Here is a 23,915-nt window from a genome sequence, read left to right as displayed (position 1 = left end):
AATAATTTTTAAATGCTGGAGTGGAATAAAGGACACAAAGAGGAATTAAGGGAAGAGAAAGAAGAAAACAGAAACAAAGGAAACAATAATACGTTCTGAGTATTATTTAAGATAAACTACTTCTTGTTATAACTTGTCATTCATTATTAGATAGCACAATAAGAAATACTTAATAGTTCCCCTGTATTGAATTTTTCACAAAATATATTTAGGGGGACTATACTAGTTACTGAGATGAATACAAAGAATAAAAGATAGGGGCAATTTTCAGAACATACAATCAGCTTGGGGTATTCAAAACATAGTGTACAGTCAGCCCTCTGTATCTGCAGGTTCCACATCTGCAGATTAAACCAACTGTGGCTCAGAAAGAGTATTTTTTTTAAATCCCAGAAAGCAAACGTTTCTGGCAATGAAAACTGCCTGATAAAAGAATAAGCTTCCTTAAAGAACTCTTTGTTTTGGCAAGAATGTATGTGGTGGCTGAATCAGGGTTCTCAACCTCATCACTATGAGCATTGGGGGACTGGTACATTGAAGGATGTTTAGCAACATCCCTGGCCTCTACCCACCAGATACTAGTAGCAACCCCTCCCCAAGCTGTGGTAACTAAAAATGTCGTCATATATTGCCAACTCTTTCTTATGGGGCAGAAGTCACCCCTGGTTGAGAACCTCTTGGCCAGATAATCATCTTTCAGGTTTACTGTAGAAGGGCTTCTTGCTAAGGCACTGGAAAAAAATCCATTCAGGCAGATAAAGTGACAGCAAGCCTGAATTGTGTATGTGTGCACATGTGTGCATTTTACACATATAGGCTGGGTTTGTGCTCTTCCACTGGCCTCAAGCACCACATCTCCTTTAGTAACACAAGCCTGGCAATGTGACCTTTAAAGGCTTTTGAATTTGTGTAACCAGCTCTAATCTAAGGATTACCAGTTTCTCTCTTCCCACTCCCTAACCCCCAAAGGTTAAGGTTTTGGAGGAGATAAAGGGTATGGTGATCCTTTTAGGAAGACTTCCTTGGAAGAAGTAGAATTTGACCTGCTTACTGGAAAATGGGTAGCATTTTAGTAATCAGAAAGAAGAAGCAGCTTAGAGTGAGACTGTTGCACACAGCATTAGTTAGGTTGTACACACAGTCAAGGGGAGGGGAAGATAAACTGAGTTTTTCCAAGGGCAGGAATAATTTTTCTTTAACAGAAAGTCCTTGTAGATTGCTACTTTTAGAATAATTCCTTCTACTTCTAAAAGTAACCTATTTATTTTCTAAGGTTTTGATTTATTTTCTAAGGTTCTTTTCTCACTTGTACTACTTCTCAAGCATTTTTCCTCTGTCCCCACCCATTTCATTTTCATGTTATCTCACAATTCAAAGAATATATAAAGCTGTAAGTTTGGAATCCCAACTCCCACACTTCTGGCAATTTTACTTCTCTTCATCGCTAAGTATTAATGTATTTTCACCTATCCTCATTGCCTTCTCTTCTGTTTTTAGACTTGCTGTTCTTTCTGCCTTGAGTTAACTCTGCCATCCTCTTTGCCACCTGGCATTCTCACCTTTCAAGGTTCCATTGAGCTCACTCATGCTCTTGGTCCCTGCCTTCAGGTCCTAGGCTAAGTTAGTTGCTCCCCCAGTGCTGCTCTACATATCTCTATATATGCAGTATAGCGCTTGTGCGTTGCACTTCTGTATTGGCCTCTGCCACTGAACAGAGAGTTCCCAGAAAATAGAAAGTTGCTCACTTTTGTAGCCTGAAAACTTTATATACTATCTTGCATATACTGAGTTTTTTGATAAATCTTTGTAAAACTTATGGTTCATTTAAACTTATGTGCAAGGTCTGTTGAGTTTAAGAAGTATGTAGATTTTCATACTTAAGAGCCTTTTAGAACCATAATATTGCTTATCTTTATTTTTGACGTGATTCTGAATGTTTTATCCTATTCCACAGTGCCTGAAAGTTGTAATTTTAATATTTATATTATATTGGGCTTTTCCCTCCAAATCAATTTGTTTTCTAATCTAATGGGAGTCAAAAAATGAATGAAACTAGAGTTGAGAATTGAGCTTTTTGGAGATAGCTGTTTGCAGCTCTTTGGATTCTCTTATAAAATTTTCATAGGCTTTCTAGTTTGCAAATAGTATATTAAAATATATTAAATGTATTAAATATGAATATAATAAAATACATTGATATGTCCGTGTATTTTATAAATAATTTATATATTATTAAGTACCGTATAAACACAAAACAGTATGATATTATTACTGTTATCTCTCTGAGAAGTTTATTCATATCAAATCATTGAGTAAGAAATCCTTTAAGCAATAGGTTGTTTATCAGGAGATATCACTTCTAAGGATGCTTGTTTTGTTATTTGATAAAGTTAAGGCATGCCAATGACCTGGAATCCTAAGCCTGATATAGATATTATCTTTCAAACTAATGTTCCATAGAAGATTGTTCTAGGAGATAATAATAAATGTTAATGGCTATATGTAAGAAAGAAAGGTTCATGATAAATAAATTGCATAGTTTATCCCCTTCTTGGGAGCTCTGCACTGTGCTTTGGCCAATTAAAGGCTCATAGAATTAATACAGTAAAGAAATCTGTTTCACCTTGTGTAACCCATTATTTCCAATGCTTAATACAGCACAGCATGCTATTTTCCTGGCACATCTATTAATATCCTGCAGAACAATGTTCTTAGAACACCAATTTGGGAAATGCTGGTCTAAAGTAATTACTTCTTCTAGTTAAATAAATAGTCCATTTTCTCAGACCATTTGTTTCTTATATACTTCTCTCCAGCTAATGAAATTACGTCGGATTTTCCCCAAATATGTACCCATCAGACAGGTACCCTCCAAGTCAGAAGTACCTCAGCTTTTCCATTCATCTTCCAGACCTTTATAGAATGTTCCCTATTGTATATTTACTTTTTTACTCACAACAGTTTAAGATCTAGGGCCAATGTTTCTTTTCTCTCCATTATTGCATGTGTCTGAAATAACTAAGTTTTTTTTAAAAATTCTTATTGGGGTGTACTTGCTTTACAATGTTGTGTTAGTTTCTACCGTACAGCAAAGTGAATCAGCTATACGTATACATATATCTCCTCTTTTCTGGATTTCCTTGCCATCTAGGTCACCACAGAGCATTGAGTAGAGTTCCCTGTACTGTACAGTAGGTTCTCTTCAGTTATCTGTTTTATACATAGTATCAGTAGTGTATATATGTCAATCCCAATCTCCCAATTCCTCCCACCCCCACCCCCACGTCCCCCTTGGTATCCATACGTGTGTTCTCTAGTCTGTGTCTCTATTTCTGCTGTGTAAATAAGATCATCTATACCAGTTTTTTCAGATTCCACATATTATGCGTTAATATACGATATTTGTTTATCTCTTTCTGACTTACTTCACTCTGTCTGACAGTCTCTAGGTCCATCCACGTCTCTACAAATTACCCAATTTCGTTCCATTTTATGGCTGAGTAATATTCCATTGTATATATGTACCACATCTTCTTTATCCATTCATCTGTCAATGGACATTTAGATTGCTTTCATGTCCTGGCTGTTGTAAATAGTGCTGCAGTGAACATTGGGGTGCATGTGTCTTTTTGAATTATGGTTTTCTCTAGGTATATGCCCAGTAGTGGAATTGCTGGGTCATGTGGTAGTTCTATTTTTAGTTTTTTAAGGACCTTCCATACTGTTCTCCATAGTGGCTGTATCAGTTTACATTCCCACCAACAGCACAAGAGGGTTCCCTTTTCTCCACACCCTCTCCAGCATTTGTTGTTTGTAGATTTTGAGATGATGGCCATTCTGACCAGTGTGAGGTGATATCTCAAGGTAGTTTTGATTTGCATTTCTCTAATAATTAGTCATGTTGAGCATCTTTTCATGTGTTTGTTGGCCATCTGTATGCCTTCTTTGGAGAAATGTCTATTTAGGTCTTCTGCCCATTTTTTGATTGGGTTGTTTGTTTTTCTGATACTGAGCTGCATGAGCTGTTTATATATTTTGGAGAGTAATCCTTTGTCAGTTGCTTTGTTTGCAAATATTTTCTCCCATTCTGAGGGTTGTTTTATCGTCTTGTTTATGGTTTCCTTTACTGTGCAAAAGCTTTTAAGTTTAATTAGGTCCTATTTGTTTATTTTTCTTTTTATTTCCATTACTCTAGGACGTGGGTCAAAAAAGATCTTGCTGCAATTTATGTCAAAGAGTGTTCTTCCTATGTTTTCCTCTAAGAGTCTTATAGTGTCTGGCCTTACATTTAGGCCTTTAATCCATTTTGAGTTTATTTTTGTGTATGGTGTTGGGGACTGTTGTAATTTCATTCTTTTACATGTAGCTGTCCAGTTCTCCTAGCACCACTTATTTTTTTTTTTAATAAATGTATTTATTTATTTATTATTTTTGGCTGCATTGGGTCTTCGTTGCTGCGCGGGCTTTCTCTAGTTGCAGCGAGCGGGGGCTACTCTTCATTGTGGTGCACGGGCTTCTCGCTGTGGTGGCTTCTCGTTGCGGAGCACAGCCTCTAGACACGTGGTCTTCAGTAGTTGTGGCTCGTGGGCTCTAGAGCACAGGCTCGGTAGTTGTGGCGCACGGGCTTAGGTGCTCCGTGGCATGTGGCATCTTCCTGGACCAGGGCTCGAACCTGTGTCCCCTGCGTTGGCAGGCAGATTCTTAACCACTGCGCCACCAGGGAAGCCCTCCCAGCACCACTTATTGAACAGCCTATCTTTTCTCCATTGTATATTCTGGCCTCCTTTCTCATAGATTAGGTGACCACAGGTGTGTGGGTTTATCTCTGGGCTTTCTATCCTGTTCCATTGATCTATATTTCTGTTTTTGTGCCAGTACCATACTGTCTTGATTACTGTAGCCCTGTAGTATAGTCTGAAGTCAGGGAGGATGATTCCTCCAGCTTCATTTTTTTTTTTCTCAACATTGCTCTTGCTGTTCGAGGTGTTTTGTGTTTCCATACAAATTGTAACATTTTTTTGCTCTAGTTCTGTGAAAAATGCCACTGATAATTTGAAAAGGATTGCATTGAATCTGTAGATTGCTTTGGGTAGTATAGTCATTTTCACAATATTAATTCTTCCAATCCAAGAACATGGTGTGTCTCTCCATCTGTTAGTGTTGTCTTTGATTTCTTTCATCAGTATCTTATAGTTTTCTGCATACAGGTCTTTTGCCTCCTTAGGTAGGTTTATTCCTAGGTATTTTATTCTTTTTCTTGCAGTGGTGAATGAGATTGTTTCCTTAATTTCTCTTTCTGATCTTTCATTGTTAGTGTACAGGAATGCAAGGGATTTCTGTGTATTAACTTTGTATCCTGTGACTTTACTAAATTCCTTGATGAGCTCTAATAGTTTTCTGGTGGCATCTTTAGGATTTTCTTAGTATAGTATCATGTCATCTGCAAACAATGACAGTTTTACCTCTTCTTGGCAAATTTGGATTCGTTTTATTTCTTTTTCTTCTCTGATTGCTGTGGCTAGGACTTCCAAAACTATGTTGAATAATAGTGGTGAGAGTGGGCACCCTTGTCTTGTTCCTGATTTTAGAGGAAATGCTTTCAGTTTTTCACCATTGAGAATAATGTTTGCTGTGGATTTGTCATATATGGCCTTTATTATGTTGAGGTAGTTTCCCTCTATGCTCACTTTCTGGAGAGTGTTTTTTATCATAAATGGGTGTTGAATTTTGTCAAAAGCTTTTTCTGCATCAATTGAGATGATCATATGGTTTTTGTTCTTCAATTTGTTAATATGGTGTATCACATTTATTGATTTGCATATATTGAAGAGTCTTTGCATCCCTGATATAAATCCCACTTGATTATGGTGTATGATCCTTTCAACGTGTTGCTGGGTTCAGTTTGCTAGTATTTTAAGGATTTTTGTATTTATATTCATCAGTGATATTGGCCTGTAATTTTCATTTTTTTGTGAGATCCTTGTCTGGTTTTCGTATCAGGGTGATGGTGGCCTTGTAGAATGAATTTGGGAGTGTTCCGCCCTCTGCAAGTTTTTGGAAAAGTTTGAGAAGGATAGGTGTTAGCTCTTCTCTAAATATTTGATAGAATTCTCCTGTGAAGCTTTCTGGTCCTGAACTTTTGTTTGTTTGAAGATTTTTTTTTTCTTTTTTTTTTTTTTTTTTGCGTTACGCGGACCTCTCACTGCTGTGGCCTCTCCCGTTGCGGAGCACAGGCTCTGGACACGCAGGCTCAGCAGCCATGGCTCACGGGCCCAGCCGCTCCGCGGCATGTGGGATCCTCCCGGACCGGGACACGAACCAGTGTCCCCTGCATCCGCAGGTGGACTCTCAACCACTGCGCCACCAGGGAAGCCCTGTTTGAAGATTTTTAATCACAGTTTCAATTTCAGTGCTTGTGATTGGTCTGTTCCTATTTTCTATTTCTTCCTGGTTCAGTCTTGGAAGGTTGTACCTTTCTAAGAATATGTCCATTTCTTCCAGTTTGTCCATTTTATTGGCATATAGTTGCTTGTAGTAGTCTCTTAGGATCCTTTGTATTTCTGCGGTGTCAGTTGAAGCTTCTCCTTTTTCAATTCTAATTTTATTGATTTGAGTCCTCTCCCTTTTTTTTTTGATGGGTCTTACTAAAGGTTTATCAATTTTGTTTATCTTCTCAAAGAACCAACTCTTTGTTTTATTGATTTTTGCTATTGTTTTTTTTGTTTCTCTTTCATTTATTTCTGCTCTGATCTTTATGATTTCTTTCCTTCTAGTAACTTTGGGTTTTGTTTGTTCTTTTTGTAGTTGCTTTAGGTGTAAGATTAGGTTGTTTATATGAGATTTTTCCTGTTTCTTGATGTAGGATTGTGTTGCTATAAACTTCCCTCTTAGAACTGCTCTTGCTGCCACCCATAGGTTTTGGGTCATCGTGTTTTCATTGTCATTTGTTTCTAGGTATTTTTTGATTTCCTTTTTGATTTCTTCAGTGATCTCTTGGTTACGTAGTAGCACATTGTTTAGCCTCCCTGTGTTTGTGATTTTTACAGTTCTTTTTTCCTGTAATTGATTTCTAACCTCATAGCATTGTGGTCAGAAATGATGGTTGATACAATTTCAGTTTTCTTAAATTTACCAAGGCTTGATTTGTGACCCAAGATGTGATCTCTCCTGGAGAATGTCCTGTGTGCACTTGAGAACAAAGTGTATTCTGCTGCTTTCAGATGGAATTTCCTATAAATATCAATTAAGTCTGTCTGGTCTCATGTGTTATTTAAGACTTGTGTTTCCTTTTTAATTTTCTGTCTGGATGATCTATCCATTGGAGTGAGTGCTAAAGTCCCCCACTATTACTGTGTTACTGCTCAATTCCCCTTTTATGGCCGTTAGCATTTGCCTTACGTATTGAGGTGCTCCTGTGTTGAGTGCATAAATATTTACAATTATTATATCTTCTTCTTGGTTTGATCCCTTGATCGTCATGTGGTGTCCTTCCTTCTCTCTTGTGACAGTCTTTATTTGAAAGTTTATTTTTTCTGACATGAGTATTGCTACTCTAGCTTTCTTTTGATTTCCATTTGCGTGGAATATTTTTCCATCCCCTCACTTTCCGTCTGTATGTGTCCCTAGGTCTGAAGTAGGTCTCTTGTAGACAACGTATATACAGGTCCTGTTTTTGTATCCATTCAGCCAGTCTGTCTTTTGGTTGGAGCATTAATCCATTTACATTTAAGGTAATTATCGATATGTGTGTTCCTATTATCATTTTCTCAATTGTTTTGGGTTTGTTTTTTTTGTTTTTGTGGTACGTGGACCTCTCACTGTTGTGGCCTCTCCCGTTGCGGAGCACAGGCTCCGGATGCACAGGCTCAGCGGCCATGGCTCACGGGCCCAGCCGCTCCACAGCATGTGGGATCTTCCTGGACCGGGGCACGAACCCTTGTCCCCTGCATTGGCAGGTGGACTCTCAACCACTGCGCCACCAGGGAAGCCCCTTGGGTTTGTTTTTGTAGGTCTTTTTCTTCTCTTGTCTTTCCTGCCTAGAGAAGTTCCTTTAGCATTTGTTGCAGAGCTGGTCTGGTGATGCTGAATTCTGTTAGCTTTTGCTTGTCTGTAGAGCTTTTGATTTCTCCATCAAATCTGAATGAGAGCCTTAATGGGTAGAGTAATTTTGGTTGTAGGTTTCTCCCTATCACTTTAAATATATCCTGCCACTCCCTTCTGGCCTGCAGAGTTTCTGCTGAAAGATCAGCTGATAACCTTATGGGGATTCCCTTGTATGTTATTTATTGCTTTTCCCTGCTGCTTTTAATATTTTTTCTTTGTATCTAATTTTTTGTTAATTTGGTTAATATGTGTCTCAGCATGTTTCTCCTTGGGTTTATCCTGTATGGGAGGCTCTGTGCTTCCTGGAATTAACTATTTCCTTTCCCATGTTAGGAAAGTTTTCAACTATAATCTTTTCAAATATTTTCTCACACGCTTTCTCTTTTTCTTCTTCTTCTAGGACCCCTATAATTTGAATATTGGTGCATTTAATGTTGTGCCGGAGGTCTCTGAGACTGTCCTCAATTCTTCATTCTTTTTTCTTTATTCTGTTCCTCAGCAGTTATTTCCACCATTCTGTCTTCCAGCTCACTTATCAGTTCTTCTTCATCAGTTATTCTGCTGTTGATTCCTTCTAGTATATTTTTAACTTCAGTTATTGTGTTGTTCATCACTGTTTGTTCTTTAGTTCTTCTAGGTCCTTGTTAAACATTTCTCCTATTTCCTCCATTCTATTTCTGAGATTTTGGATCATCTTTACTATCATTACTCTGGATTCTTTTTCAGGTTTATTGCCTATTTCCTCTTTATTTATTTGGTCTTGTGGGTTTTTACCTTGCTCCTTTGTCTGCAACATATTTCTCTGTCTTCTCATTTTGTCTGGCTAACTCTGTTTGAGGTCTCCTTTCCGCAGGCTGCAGGGCTGTAGTTCCTTTTGCTTCTGGTGTCTGCCTCCAGTGGGTGAGGTTGGTCCAGTTGCTTGTGTAGGCTTCCTGGTGGGAGGGACTCGTGCCTGTGTTCTGGTGGTGGAGCTGGATCTTGTCCCTCTGATGGGCAGGGCCACGTCAGGTGGTGTGTTTTGGGATGTCTGTGGGCTTAGTACAACTTGAGGCAGCCCGTCTGCTGATGGGTGGGTTTGTGTTCCCGTCTTGCTTGTTGTTTGGCTTGGGGCATTCAGCACTGAAGCCTGCAAGCAGTTGGTGGAGCTGGGTCTTGGAGTTGAGATGGAGACCTCCAGGAGAGCTCTCGCCAATTAATATTTCCTGGGCAAGCAAACAGCAACAAAAACAATTAAAAACAAACAAACAAACAAAACCCCAAACAAATGGTAAAAGCAAAACCAAACAAAAACAAAGAAAACATACACACATAAAAAATAAGAAACAAAAACAGAGAAGAAAAAACGAGAACAACCAAACAAAAGAACCTCAAAATGAAATCAAACAATTAAAAACAAAATCAACAAAAACAAAAAATAGAAAACAAAAGAAAAGCAGAATGGGAACTGAAGGAAAAAGCAAAGAAAACAAAACAAACACACAAAAATGATTTTTAAAAAATGATTTAAAAAAGATAAGAACAAATAGAACAAAGGAAAAAAGATAAAAAGAAAATAGAACAAAGGAAAGAAACAAAGAAAAAGAACAACAAAAAGTAACATAGAAATAGAAATATAAAACAATTAAAAATATAAAAAAAATTTTTAAAGCTAAATAAAAATAAGAACAAATAATAATAGAAAAACAGCAACAAAACAAAACATTAAGAAAATAGTAATAATTATATTTTCCTGGTCTCAGCTATCAGTGTCATTGCCCCCACTGTGAGTCACAGCCAACCTTCACCTCCCCGGGAAGCCCTCCAAAGCCTCTAGGTAGGTCTCTGGTCCCTCTGTGGACACTGTGGGGCAGCTAAGACCCTGACCTGGCCCAGCTTCCACTTGTACTATCCCCAAAGTCCACAGCTGCTAGAGCTAGGCCAGTTTCAGTTGTGGGAACACTCATGTCCATTCAGATATTCCATTGATGCAGGGTTTACCAAGCTGAAGGCAGGGATTTAATCTGTGGTTTGTGTAGCTGCACGGAAAGATTTTTGTTCCTCTTCCTTAGTCGATCTGCCTCTGGGGCTTAGCTGTGGTTTTAGCCTCACCTCTGCATTTTGGCCACCCACAGGAGTCTGCCCCCGAGGCTGCCGTGGAGCACTTGGGTCTGCCCTGGTGAGGACAGGGCATAGAGGTGGCACGACTGCCTGGGTCATGGGGGTCCTGGCAGTGATAGGGGTGTGGCAAAGCCAGTGGCTACAGGCACGAGAGATCTGGCCCCGGTGGGAGGCTTTCCTAGCACCTGGCGGCTGGTGCAAGAAGGTCAGCCCTGGTGGGGGCTTTTCTTAGCACCTGGAACGGCAGGGGCCCAGCACATGGGGAGAGAGAGGCTGTAGTGGCAGCACCACCCGCTGTGCGTCACGCAACAGAGGTGCCTTGCTTCCATGGCAGTCTGGGTTTCCTCCACAAGCATTCCTCGTTGTGGATTTCCTCCCTCCTGTCCCCTTAGGCTATCTTCTCACAGCCAACAGCAGTCCTCCCTGCAGGTTTGCTCTCCAGTCCCCATGTTCCAGTTCTCAGCGCCCATGTGCACCGGCAGACACACGTCCCAGTCTGGGGTGTGGAGGGCTGTGGTGCAGACCATCTGTGTAGGTCTGTCCTGTCTGCCACAGACCGGCCATTTCACCCTCCTCCAACAGCCTCAGATGCTCCCCTTCTGTCCCAACTGATTTCCCCATTGGTGAGGGGGCTTCCCTGGATGCAGGAACCTCTTTTCTGCTTCAGCTCCCCGCCAGGGGCGCAGATCCCGTCCCACTTCCTCTCCTCTTCTTTTTCCCTTCTTCCTTTCATCCTGCCCAGTTATGCAGGGATCTTTTCTGTCCTTTCTGGTGTCCAAGGTCTTCTACTAGTGTTCATCTGGTGTTCTGTGAGAATTGTTCCATGTATTCTTGATGCATTTGTGGAAGGAGATGAACTCCGTGTCCTCCTACTCCTCCACCATCTTGGTGAATCTGAAATAACTAAGTATTAACATGTTTTAAAAAGCATGATAAACATGTTTATGTGTATATATATATATATGTATAAACACTGCAGAACACAATATGGCAGAGCATTTAAAAGTAGAATACATACACATATAATATATTTATGCATGTAGGTATATATGCATTTATACATATGTATGTACGTATATATATATGTATGTTGTGTGTATGTATTCTACTGTTTTTTTAATTAATTTATTCTTTTATTCTTGGCTGCGTTGGGTCTTTGCTGCTGTGCGCGGGCTTTCTCTAGTTATGGCGAGTGGGAGCTACTCTTCGTTGCATTGCATGGGCTTCTCAGTGCGGTGGCTTCTCTTATTGTGGAGCACGGGCTCTAGGTGCACAGGCTTCAGTAGTTGTGGCACGCGGGCTCAGTAGTTGTGGCTCGCAGGCTCTAGAGCACAGCCTCAGTAGTTGTGGTGCACGGGTTTAGTTGCTCCGTGGCATATGGGATCTTCCCGGTCCAGGGCTCGAACCTGTGTCCCCTGCATTGGCAGGCAGATTCTTAACCACTGTGCCACCAGGGAAGTCCTGTATTCTACTTTTAAATGCTCTGCCCTGTTTAGAGTTCGGTAGGCAGAAAATATTTGATAAATGTTAGGAATTGCCAACCTTTTGGCAAATAAACATGGGAAGTAATCTTACTAAACCTGCAATACTAGCACCTCTTAATAATCAATACAAAGTTTGTGTTACTCTAAAAGGGCCATGCTATATGTTTATATGTAGAAATATATCTCATTGTTTCCATTTTTCTCTAGTTGATCCACCAAAATCGGCAAGCCATCTTGAACCAGTTTGCAGCAAACGCTCCTGTTGGCATCAGTATGAGATCAGGCATGCAGCAGCAAATTACACCTCAGGTAACGTGAGAAAACCAGGCATTGTTAGTACTTCTCTAACCCATAACCCAAACTGTATTTCTTAAAGTGTTGACTTGAGTGTCTTTGAAATGGTCTGTGAACTGATCTTTTAATGATGTTTGTACTGTAGCTTTCTTCTAGAATGAATTTATAATCAACTTGTGATACCCCTTACTGATATTTGATGTAAAGCTGAGGGTTCTTTGTTTCATTTTGTTATTATTGTCATTGCTATTAGATATCAGGTGACTACGTAGAAAACTCTTATTGCTGTCCTGATTAGTACCAGTATTAAGAAGCCTCGGATATGAAACTGTGTGTATGGTACCTGAAACCTGATCAAAACCCAGTCACACATTGCTTAGTTATCTTAACTAACTTGCGTTCTCCACGTAGTCTGAGCATCAGCATTTTGGTTTTTATTTGTTTTAATGATCCTTGTGTAAGAACCCAGAGCCATTGGAACTAAACATAAAAAGAACGGTGAAGGCTTCTAAGTGTTATCTAGTACTTCCTCCCTATTTAACTTCTGCATGTACTTTAATATTTTTGCTTCAACCATTTTTTTTTTTTTTTTTTGGCTGCACCACGCAGCTTGTGGGATCTTAGTTCCCTGACCAGGGATTGAACCCGGGCCCACGGCAGTGAAAGCGCCAAGTCCTAACCACTGGACCACCAGGGATTTCCCTCAACCACTTTTTTTGTGGTTTCCCAACAAATTACACAAAAATTTGGGGGATGAGGTATTTTAGAGAGGATTCGAACAAAACACTTCTCCATAAAATGAACCTAGAAGGATTGGGAGCAAATACTAACCAAAAGGATAAATATTGATAGAAACTGCTGTTTAGCAGCAGATGTTGACATCTTCATGGATCCAGACTTGGGTTTTTCTGTCTTAAAAATCTCAGTGGTTAGCTCATGCAAGGGTAATTAGGTTATAAGGAAACAAGACCCCACTGTTGGAATTCACATAAAGACAGATTCTATCAGGAAGTCATTATGTCACAGTTTCTTCCAGAGTAGACTTCATCTGGTTGGCAATTTTCATTTTTATGGAGCTGTATGCTTTAATCAGCTCCTCAACCTGAACGGACATTTTCTGATGAAGGCTTTATTGACATGCCATGTTGCTTTGCAAGTTAGACCAGAAAGTGACTTCAACCTAATTTTACCACTTCTTTCATCATTCATAATATTATAACTATTAAAACACTTACTCTAATGCCTGGAGCAGTCTTACACTGCAACAATAATATAAGATACCTGGGTTCATTTATTTCTGCTTATTATTTTGTTTCTAATTAATTATTTGCTTTTTAAGTGACGATTTGGCATTGGATCCCAGATTTCTGATTCTTCCTTTTTTAATGGTATTTGTAGATTTTTCTAATTGTGAAGATAATGCACATTCATCATAGATAATTTGGAAAATACAGAAAATTAAAATCACCTGTTATCACATTTCATTTAAGTAAAGTGGAATAAATGATCTCCAAGAGAAAAGGGAAAACTAAGTTTCACCATACTAGAAACACAGTGAACTTTTTGGAAATGAAAAAGAAAATGTCCCCTAACAACCTAATGCCAGATAAGATAGAAGTCATCAGGCACATTTTATTTCTCTTCTTTATGGTTTTCATGTTTCTCTTAATAGTTTTCATGGCCTATATTATAATACTAATCAATATATGCTATCTTAGACTTTTATCAGTCCTGTGTGACTTTAATCTGTAAAATGTACTTATTTTCTCTCCTGTAGCTATTACTTAAGAGGTTTTCTTCCTTTTCTGTTTTAGTTTCCCTTGTACACTGATAATTGCTACATATTCTGTTGCTCCAAGCTACTAGGCTTAATCCTGTAAGCTAAGATAGGTGGTAATCATAATAATATTAGTAAGTGAGGATTTTTTTCTCTCTTTTTTAGCCACCCCTGAATGCCCAAATGTTGGCACAGCGCCAGCGGGAGTTGTATAGTCAACAGCACCGACAGAGGCAGCTAATACAGCAGCAAAGAGCCATGCTTATGAGGCAACAGAGCTTTGGGAACAACCTCCCTCCCTCATCTGGACTGCCAGTTCAAATGGGGAACCCCCGTCTTCCTCAGGGTGCTCCGCAGCAATTCCCCTACCCACCAAACTATGGTACAAATCCAGGAACCCCACCTGCTTCTACCAGCCCATTTTCACAACTGGCAGCAAATCCTGAGGCAACCTTGGCCAACCGCAACAGCATGGTGAACAGAGGCATGACAGGAAACATGGGAGGCCAGTTTGGCACTGGAATCAGTCCTCAGATGCAGCAGAATGTCTTCCAGTACCCAGGATCAGGTATGAGGATTACACCTTTATGTTGCTTTTATAAGTACAGTTGGCCCTCAGCATCCACGGGTTCCATACCTGTGGATTCAACAACCCCAAATCGAAAATATCCACCCCCCCCAAAAAAAAATTCCAGAAAGTTCCTAAAAACAAAACTTGGATTGGCTGCACTCTGGGAACTATTTACATAGCATTTACATTGTATTAGGTTTTACAAGTAATCTAGAGATGATTTAGTATATGGGAGGATGTGCATAGGTTCTGTTTCTCCATTTTATATAAGGGACTTGAGGATCCATGGATTTTGGTATCCATGAGGGTCCTGGAACCAATTCCCTATGGATACCAAGGGACGGCTATACCACATACAGGCATAGGTCTCTCTTTTCACATGTGTTTCAGTTCACTGACATTGAGGCAATTTGCTGAAGAAGAAAGATGCTGAGGGAGTTCCCTGGTGGCCTAGTGGTTAGGATTCCAGGCTTTCACTGCCCTGGCCTGGGCGGAACTGAGATCATGCAAGCCGCGGGGCACGGCCAAAAAACAGAAAAGACGTTGGTGTTGGAGTCAGGAGATCCAGGCTCTAGGTTCAGCTCTTGCCACTAAATGGTTGAGTGGTTTGAGGCTTCTCTCTTACATAAAGCTAAGATGATTAAATTAGAGGATCCATAAGGACCTGACACGAAAATTTTTAACATTTTGTCCGCAAAGCATATTCTTACTTTCTCTCATGGATCCCTATAAGAATCTTATGAGAGTCCATGTCAGACAATGGGTGTAAGTACATTAACTCAAAATTTGCATACAAATTTTTAAACTTACCTTGGAAATTTTTTTTGATAGATTACATAAGGATAATCAGTCTTCACAGATTATCTCAGACTTCTCATTGGTGTCACCACCCTTAGCTGCTTAGGTTGTAAGCTATTCCTCTGAAATATCAGGCAGCTTTCTGGCTTTCAAAAGCTTTGTTCTTTTTTAATCTTTCATTTGCAGTGTCTCTGTCCTACTCCCTTTGTCCTAGGTAATGATATCTTTTTAAAATTTTTCTTCTATCACTTGGAGATTCTAATAGGTAGTGGCAATAAAACACATTTGATTAATCCACCAGGTTTAATTAAACTTTGATGCAAAATTAATGGCAAATTCCTGGGAGAAAAATTGAAATAAATCCCTTCATTTTATAAATGAAAGAAAAAGTAAATTTTAAGCCTGCTTAAAAATGAATTTCAATGAGAAAGCTGCTGTTTGACCTGAATAAAATGTTGAAGTTATATAGAGATTTTTTTACACGGCAGTATGCTTATCAACTTTGACAGCCAAATCAATTTAGACTTTTCATTCTGGTGGCAACAAGTGCTGAAATCCTTTGACTATTAAATTAAGTATCTAGGGAGACATGTGTCAGAGAGTACCAGAATTCTCTAAGACGTTTTAATCAAAATTATACCACATCAGTTTCTTTGTCCTCAAGACAATGAAGTCATCTTTGGCTGGTTTATATCACTTACACTGTATGTGTGGGCAAGAAAAGTATTATAAATCCATATTTTAATTATAAGATTGTCTGAACAGGAGTGGCCTTCAAAAGAGTTGTATTTTCATGTGCCTTGTGATTTGTGTATGCAAAGATTTTGACAAGGTTCCTTCAGTGTATTCCAGCCTACAGAAGTACTTCCTCCAACATGAGAAGACTTGCATAGTTGTTTCCCCATTGCTCTTCCAAAACGGCAACTTAGCCAAAACAGCAAATTGATTCTTAGTAGCATTTATGATACTGATTGCAGAGCCTTAAATCACAAGATTTATGTCATTCATTGGGGAAAAAAATAACCACAAATAAGCCAAACATTAATAAATCCCCCAATAAATTCTCTTATTAAAAAAAAATAAGATAAAAACGGTACATCTCAAAAAACTAAAAATACAACTACCATGTGACCCAGCAGTTCTACTACTGGGTATATATCTGAAAAAAACGAAAACACTAATTTGAAAAGATACATGCACCCCAATGTTCATCACAGCATTATTTACAATAGCCAAGATATGGAAGCAACCGAAGTGTCCATTAACAGATGAATGGGTAAAGAAGCTGTGGTATATATATATATATATATATATATACAATGGAATACTACTCAGCCATAAAATAAATGATGATATTTTGCCATTTGTAACAACATGGATGGACTTGGAAGATATTTTGCTAAGAGGGAAGAAACTGATGGTTACCAGTGGGGAGGGACAAGTTAGGGGTGAGGGATTAAGAGGCACAAACTACTATGTATAAAATAAATAAGCTACAAGGATATCTTGTGCAATACAGGGAATTTAGCCAATATTTTATAATGATTATAAATGGAATACAACCTTTAAAAATTGTGAATCCTGTGTCGTACACCTGAAACATATAGTATTGTACATCAACTATACTTCAATTAAAAATTATTAACTAATTTAAAAAAAAACAAACAGTACTTCTGTCAATTTTCAGTCATACTGCTTAACGCTTCATCTCTGGAAAGCCAAGAAAGGTTGACTTCTATCTGCTCCTGTTTCTTGACTAAGCCTCCTGGAAAGGCAGTACTCCAAAACCCCATTTCCTATGAAGTTAACAAGATTTCCTTCAGGGTTGTGGGTCTAGTCTTTAATCTCTTGCAAGCCATATAGATAGAATACAGTGATCGAGATAATGAGTGGGTAGAGCTTCCTTCTTCTCCAGACAGTACAACCAGATATGTTACTACCCATTGTAATTGCTCTATCTGGTACCCGGATTTTTCTTCCAGTCCAACTTTTTTTTTTTTTTTTTTTTTTTTGTGGTACGTGGGCCTCTCACCACTGTGGCCTCTCCCATTGCGGAGCACAGGCTCCGGACGCGCAGGCCCAGCGGCCATGGCTTACGGGCCCAGCTGCTCCACGGCATGTGGGATCCTTCCAGACCGGGGCACGAACCTGTGTCCCCTGCATCGGCAGGTGGACTCCCAACCACTGCGCCACCAGGGAAGCCCCCAGTCCAACTTTTGATTGACAAAAAGTGCTTTTCACAAAATAAGATTTTTTTTATAGAGTATCTGTACTACAAACAAACCCCAGAAGCTAGGCACAGTGGAGAGAGTAGTAGTTTTATCCAGTTGCAGTTTGAAATGAAATGGCAGAGCTTTCAGGTCTTCCATGAAAAAACAAAAACACAGGGGGAAAATTGTTTGTTTTTCTGGAGAGCATAAGAACATTTAAAGGTTCAGTAGTTTAAATTTCTTCCATTGCTCTAAGTTATAAACTTGCACTATCATGATCAGCAACCTGGTAGAAAGCTGCAAGATCAGGTTGTGTGTTGGTACAAATTCAAGTTCTGGAGAAATTCCAACCTTTTCAAATCAAGCCTTCTCCAAGAAACAAAAAGCACCACATGTTTTTATAAATAAAGTTTTATTGGGACACATCCATGCTCATTAGTTTACATATAGTCTATAGCTGGCTTCACACAGTAGAGTTAAGTAGTTCTTACAGAAATGTTATGGCCTGCAAAACTGAAAATATTTACTATCTGGCCCTTTGCAGAAAAAGTTGGCTGATCCCTGTGTTAATTAATGATAGTAAAACCAAAGGATGAATAAAATAGCTTTGCTTTAGTCCTTTGTTTTGGCATCTTTCAACTTAAAATAGACCCAAAGTAAACGAAGGAACATGTAGGTCATAATAATGACAGCGTATGCTTTCTTTTATTTCTGAAAACAGAAAATTATTGTAGACTATCATGCCATGATGATGAGTGCACAAGAACAGAATTAGACATTTAAAATTTATTTTATGCTATGGTAATATTCAAACAAAATATGAGAGAAATTTAAAAAGAAATTTTTTGTACCTATTTCATGAATTCCTTGGAGCCAATCCAGAGCTCCCTGTTCTGTGAACTACAGAAAACATGCTACTCTACTCACTTCTCCTGAGTGATGTCATCTACTCCTGTGGCTTCAATGACTTCTTCATGCTTATGACTTTCTTCTCTATATCTAAAGCAGATCTCTCAGCTCATGTGAGAGACATACCTGAATTTTCTACCAGCACCCAAACTTGTCCAGAGCTAGGCTCATCAACTCCATTTCCCCTTCCCTCCATGCCTCAATGTGCCAGTTTAACAAACCTCTCAAGTTCCAAGAAAGAATATATACCTTGCTCTCTTTTACTTCTAGGCTTTTGTGTTTTCTGTATCCTTTGTCTAAAATGTCCTTCCCTCATCTGTCTCATTCCTGTTCCTCCCTCCCCTCAGAGATATCTCCTCTGGGAAGCCCTCCCTGACACTCCCAACCATAAGTACTCACCACTCTGTCTTTTTTTTTTCTTAAAGTATGATGAGTTTTTTAAAAATTTTTATTTATTTATTGGCTGTGTTGGGTCTTCGTTGCTGCACACGGGCTTTCTCTAGTTGCAGCAAGCAGGGCCTACTCTTCGTTGTGGTGCGCGGGCTTCTCATTGCGGTGGCTTCTCTTGTTGCAGAGCATGGGCTCTAGGCACGCAGGCTTCAGTAGTTGTGGCTCGCGGGCTCTAGAGCGTAGGCTCAGTAGTTGTGGCCCACGGCTTAGTTGCTCCGCAGCATGTGGGATCTTTCCAGACCAGGGATCGGACCTGTGTCCCCTGCATTGGCAGGCGGATTCTTAACCACTGCACCACCAGGGAAGCCCCACCCTCTCTTAGAGCCACGTGTTCATCAGCTGCCTTTCTTTTTTTTTTTTTTTTGCGGTACGCGGGCCTCTCACTGTTGTGGCCTCTCCCGTTGCAGAGCACAGGCTCCGGACGCACAGGCTCAGCGGCCATGGCTCATGGGCCCAGCCGCTCCGCGGCATGTGGGATCTTCCCGGACCGGGGCACGAACTCGTGTCCCCTGCATCGGCAGGCGGACTCTCAACCACTGCACCACCAGGGAAGCCCTGCCTTTCTTTTTAAACAGCAAGTTCCTTGAGAGAGCCAAGTGTGACCTTTTAAATCTTTGTTTCTCAAGTGCTCAGCACAGTGGTCTGGTGGGGAAAGTAGATGCTCAATGAATCTTCTAATGGAAAAATGAATCCTAATTCTAGTTGCTGCTGCCAGTGAAATTTATGTGGTGAAATTTATGGTCCAGTGGGGAGACTTAACATAATCAAAGATAGAACTGTAGAACTTTTAAACTAGAAGGAAGAAGACTGTCTGGTCCAAGGAATCCAAGGTCCAGTGCAGTGGCAGAACTGGGGCCAGAACTCTACCCCTCCAAATTCATTATTCACAGACTGGTTCTTTCTACTAAAACTAGGTCATCTGATAAGGAAAACATGGGCAGTTAGAATGTGAAATGAGGCCAGAAAAAAATGTCAGAAAGCATGCTGGGACTTCCCTGGTGGCACAGTGGATAGGAGTCCACCTGCCAATGCAGGGGACACGGGTTCGATCCCTGGTCCGGGAAGATCCCACATGCTGTGGAGCAACTAAACCCATGCGCCACAACTACTGAGCCTGTACTGTAGAGCCCACAAGCCACAACTGCTGAGCCCACGAGCCACAACTACTGAGCCTGCATGCTACAACTACTGAAGCCCACGCACCTAGAGCCTGTGCTCCACAACAGGAAAAGCCACCGCAATGAGAAGCCCGCGCACCGCAACGAAGAGTAGCCCCCGCTCGCTGCAACTAGAGAAAGCCCTCGTGCGGCAATGAAGATCCAACGCAGCCAAAAATAAATTTATTTTTAAAAAAAAGCATGCTGATGTACTTGAAGTCTTATTTATTAACTTTGACCCCACAGAATAATAGCCAGAATGTGATAAGTATATTCCCCCCTCACATATATATTTTTCCTGAAAGAAATTATTTTATCATAAATAAGATTAAAAATGCATTAGGAACAGATAAGTATTTTTTAAAGATCATAACCAAAATAGTTAAAAGTTAAAATGTAGAATTAATGCAAAGACAGCCAATATAAAAATGAAGATGATGGGGGGGAACCCACCTTCTAGAGTCATAAATGAAAAAAATAATTTCTCCATATATTCTAAGTCAAAATTATTTACCAGAGATTAAATTACATATGGAGGAAGCAGCAAGGAGAAAAATATGTAGCTTTTTTTTTTAATATAAATTTATTTATTTTATTTTTGGCTGTGCTGGGTCTTCAGTTGCTGTGTGCCAGCTTTCTCTAGTTGCAGTGAGCGGGGGCTACTCTTCGTTGTGGTGCACAGGCTTCTCATTGTGGTGGCTTCTCTTGTTGCGGAGCACAGGCTCTAAGCATGTGGGCTTCAGTAGTTGCAGCACCCAGGCTCAGTAGGCTCAGTAGTTGTGGCTTGTGGGCCCTAGAGCACAGGCTCAGTAGTTGTGGCGCACGGGCTTAGTTGCTCCGCGGCATGCGGGATCTTCCTGGACCAGGGCTCGAACCTGTGTCCCCTGCATTGACAGGCAGATTCTTAACCGCTGTGCCACCAGGTAAGTCACTGTAGCTTTATTTATATAAATTTTACCAAGAAAACAAGTAGCTAAATGTTTAGTGAAAGAAAAAAATATAGAAAGTCTACAGTTGGCTCAACTTTCAGAGAAAATTTAAAATATTTTTAAAACTGTAGCCTATAAAAAACAAAACTGGATACTTTAACTACATATCTGGCTAGTTTAACCAAACAGAAAAAAGAGAAAAATCATTGTATTAATAATAACAGAACACAAAATATACAGGAATCTACAAGGAGACATTAAGGGCATAGAGACATACTTGTGATATAATGATAAGAGAAAGAAGCAAGCCACAAAGTTATGCAATATTTCATAGAGGAAGATTTGAAGGAATTATATTAAATTATGGGTAATCACATTATGATATTCTTTTTTTCTGTACATTTATAACTTTCTTTACCTCAACAGTATTTAACTGTGAAATGTATTTTGTCAGGAAAAAAATAAAAATTACAAAGTGCTAGCATAACAGAAAACGTAAAAAGAAGCCCATTTTTACTCTTTTAAATTTTTATGGACTTCCACTTTTGGTCAAGATGGAATAACAGGGATGAGATTTATTCTTCCATTTGAAACAAACAAAAAATTGAACAATAGTTGTAGAAATTGTCCAGACTGTGATGCAGGAAGGGGGAATCCAACAGGAGCGTGTAGTTTCCTATAGTTGAGGCAATGGCACTTAAGAGTCTGGGAAAGCCAAGGCAGGTAGAGGTTTTAGGGCACAGAACCAGAGAGAAGAGAGCCACACAGAGAGAGAACCATGAGGATGTATAGAGGGTCCTGCTCAGGTCTTCAGTTCAGAACCAATCAGTGTGTGTGTGTACACAAACCGAGGCCAGGGAAAACCACCTGAAAAGAACTGAGGGAACATCTTCAGAGTTTAAACAGGGCCAGTTCCTCTTCCCACCAGCCAGAATAGAAAACCTCAAAATTCACGGTGTCAAGTAGAATACTCAGAAATGTTTGTGCCTAAGTAGCAGGGCAAAATAAGCACCAGGCTAAACCCTGCTCTTGTCTCTTTAGGCACAAGACCCAAAAGAATTAAAACTGTTACCATGTAACCTATCCACGACCCAGACAAAGGTCGAAAATTTAAATTTAAAGGAATTTTCAAAATCTAGCACCTAACAAGGTAAAATTCACAAGCCCTGGAATCTGAATTTTTTTAAATTACCAGACGTGCAAAGATAAAGGAAAATAAAACCAATAACAAGAAGAAAAATCAGTCATCAAAATCAACCCAGAGGGCTTCCCTGGTGGCGCAGTGGTTGAGAGTCTGCCTGCCGATGCAGGGGACACAGGTTTGTGCCCCGGTCCGGGAAGATCCCACATGCCGCGGAGCAGCTGGGCCCGTGAGCCATGGCCACTGAGCCTGCGTGTCCAGAGCCTGTGCCCCGCAACAGAAGAGGCCACAACAGTGAGAGGCCCGCGTACCGCAAAAAAAAAAAAAAAATCAACCCAGAAATTTCACAGGTGTTAGAATTAAAACAGTTAAAAATTATACATTTATTCTGTATGTTCAAGAAGCTAGAGGAAAGCTTGAACGTGTTAACTAAAAGTATGAAAGATATAAATAAAACCAAAATGAAACTTCTGGAGATAAAAACTACAGTGTCTGAGATGAAAAATACACTGGATGGGATAAGCAGCAGATTAGACATTATAAAAGAAAAAGTTAGTGAACTTGAAGGTATAACAATGGAAACTATACAAAATGAAATCAGAGAGAATACTGAAAAGGTAGTAATTTACTCCAAATTGATCTTGTAATTACACAATCCGTATCTAAATATCAACATGCTTTTGGGAGAAATTGACAAGCTTCTCCTACAATTTATATGGAAATGCAAAGGACCTAGAGTAGCCGAGACAATTTTGCAAATTAAGAATAAAGTTGGGGGACTTCCCTGGTGACGCAGTGGTTAAGAATCCTCCTGCCAATGCAGGGGACACGGGTTTGATCCCTGGTCCGGGAAGATCCCACATGCCACGGAGCAGCTAAGCCTGTGCACCACAACTACTGAGCCTGCCCTCTAGAGCCCACAAGCCACAACTACTGAAGCCCGTGCACCTAGAGCCCATGCTCCGCAACAGGAGAAGCCCATGCACCACAACAAAGAGTAGTCCCCACTCGCCACAACTAGAGAAAGCCTGAGCACAGTTACGCAGACCCAACACAGCCAAAAGTAAAAATAAATAAATAAATTTATATTAAAAAAAAAGAATAAAGTTGGTTGACTACCAGTTTCAAAAATTATCATAAAGTTACAACAATCAAGACAGTATAGTATTAGTACAAGTATAGACATACATATCACTGCAACAGAATAAGAAGTCCAGATATAAACCCTTACTTTCATGGTCAGTTGATTTTCAACACAGTTATATCAATGGTTACTAATAAGCACTATCCTGAATAGAAAGGAACAAACTACTGATAAATGCTACTTCAGCGTAACGTTTCACTCAACGTTATGCTGAGAGAAAGGCACCAGACACAAAAGACCTCACATGATTACATTTATATGAAGTTTCCAATAAAAGGCAAATCTGTGGGGACAGAAAGCAGATCAATGGTTGCCTGAAGCTAGAGGTGGGAGTGGGAATTGACTGCAAACAAACACAAAGGAATTTGAGATATGATGAAAATGTCTAAACTGGATTGTGGTGCTGGTTGCACAACTCTATAAATTTACTAAAAATCATTGACTTGTGCAGTTCAGTGGGTGAATTTGATGCTATATAGAGCACATATCAGTAAAGCTTAAAAAAAGAGGCAGGGAAGGGAAGCCGTGCCCATAAAGACAACTGAGGAGGAGCAGCCGACAATACTTTCATGAGTGGGTTTTTCTTACCTTTTTCCCTCTTCAACTTATTTTTTTAAGCTTTTTAAAATTATTTTTATTGATGCATACTTGACATAACATTATATTAGTTTCAGGTGTATAACATGATGATTTGATATTTTGTATATATTATAAAACGATCACCACAGTAAGTCCGATTACCATCTACTACTGTACATAGTTACAATTTTTTTTTTCTCATGATGAGAACTTTCAAGATCCACTCTCCTAGCTACTTTCAAATATGCAGTACGGTATTAACTATAGTCACT

General features: G+C 39.7%; 1 protein-coding gene across 6 annotated transcripts in view; it reads left to right on the top strand.

Annotated features, from left to right (window-relative positions):
- Positions 1-23,915, top strand: part of NCOA1 (nuclear receptor coactivator 1) — a 366,502-nt gene that overhangs the window by 324,512 nt on the left and 18,075 nt on the right. For all 6 annotated transcript variants that reach the window (XM_027113708.1, XM_027113710.1, XM_027113709.1 and 3 more), the window contains 2 exons: positions 11,892-11,993; positions 13,921-14,323. In XM_027113708.1, the coding sequence (XP_026969509.1) occupies positions 11,892-11,993; positions 13,921-14,323 (505 nt within the window). The remainder of the gene's footprint in view (positions 1-11,891; positions 11,994-13,920; positions 14,324-23,915) is intronic.

This window comes from Aethalodelphis obliquidens, unplaced genomic scaffold, assembly GCF_003676395.1.
Source record: "Aethalodelphis obliquidens isolate GAN/ISIS:26980383/991018 unplaced genomic scaffold, ASM367639v1 scaffold12, whole genome shotgun sequence".
In the NCBI taxonomy this organism is placed as follows: Eukaryota; Metazoa; Chordata; class Mammalia; order Artiodactyla; family Delphinidae; genus Aethalodelphis; species Aethalodelphis obliquidens.
Note: the sequence above shows the minus strand (reverse complement) of the source record. Positions and strands in the feature narration are given on the sequence as shown.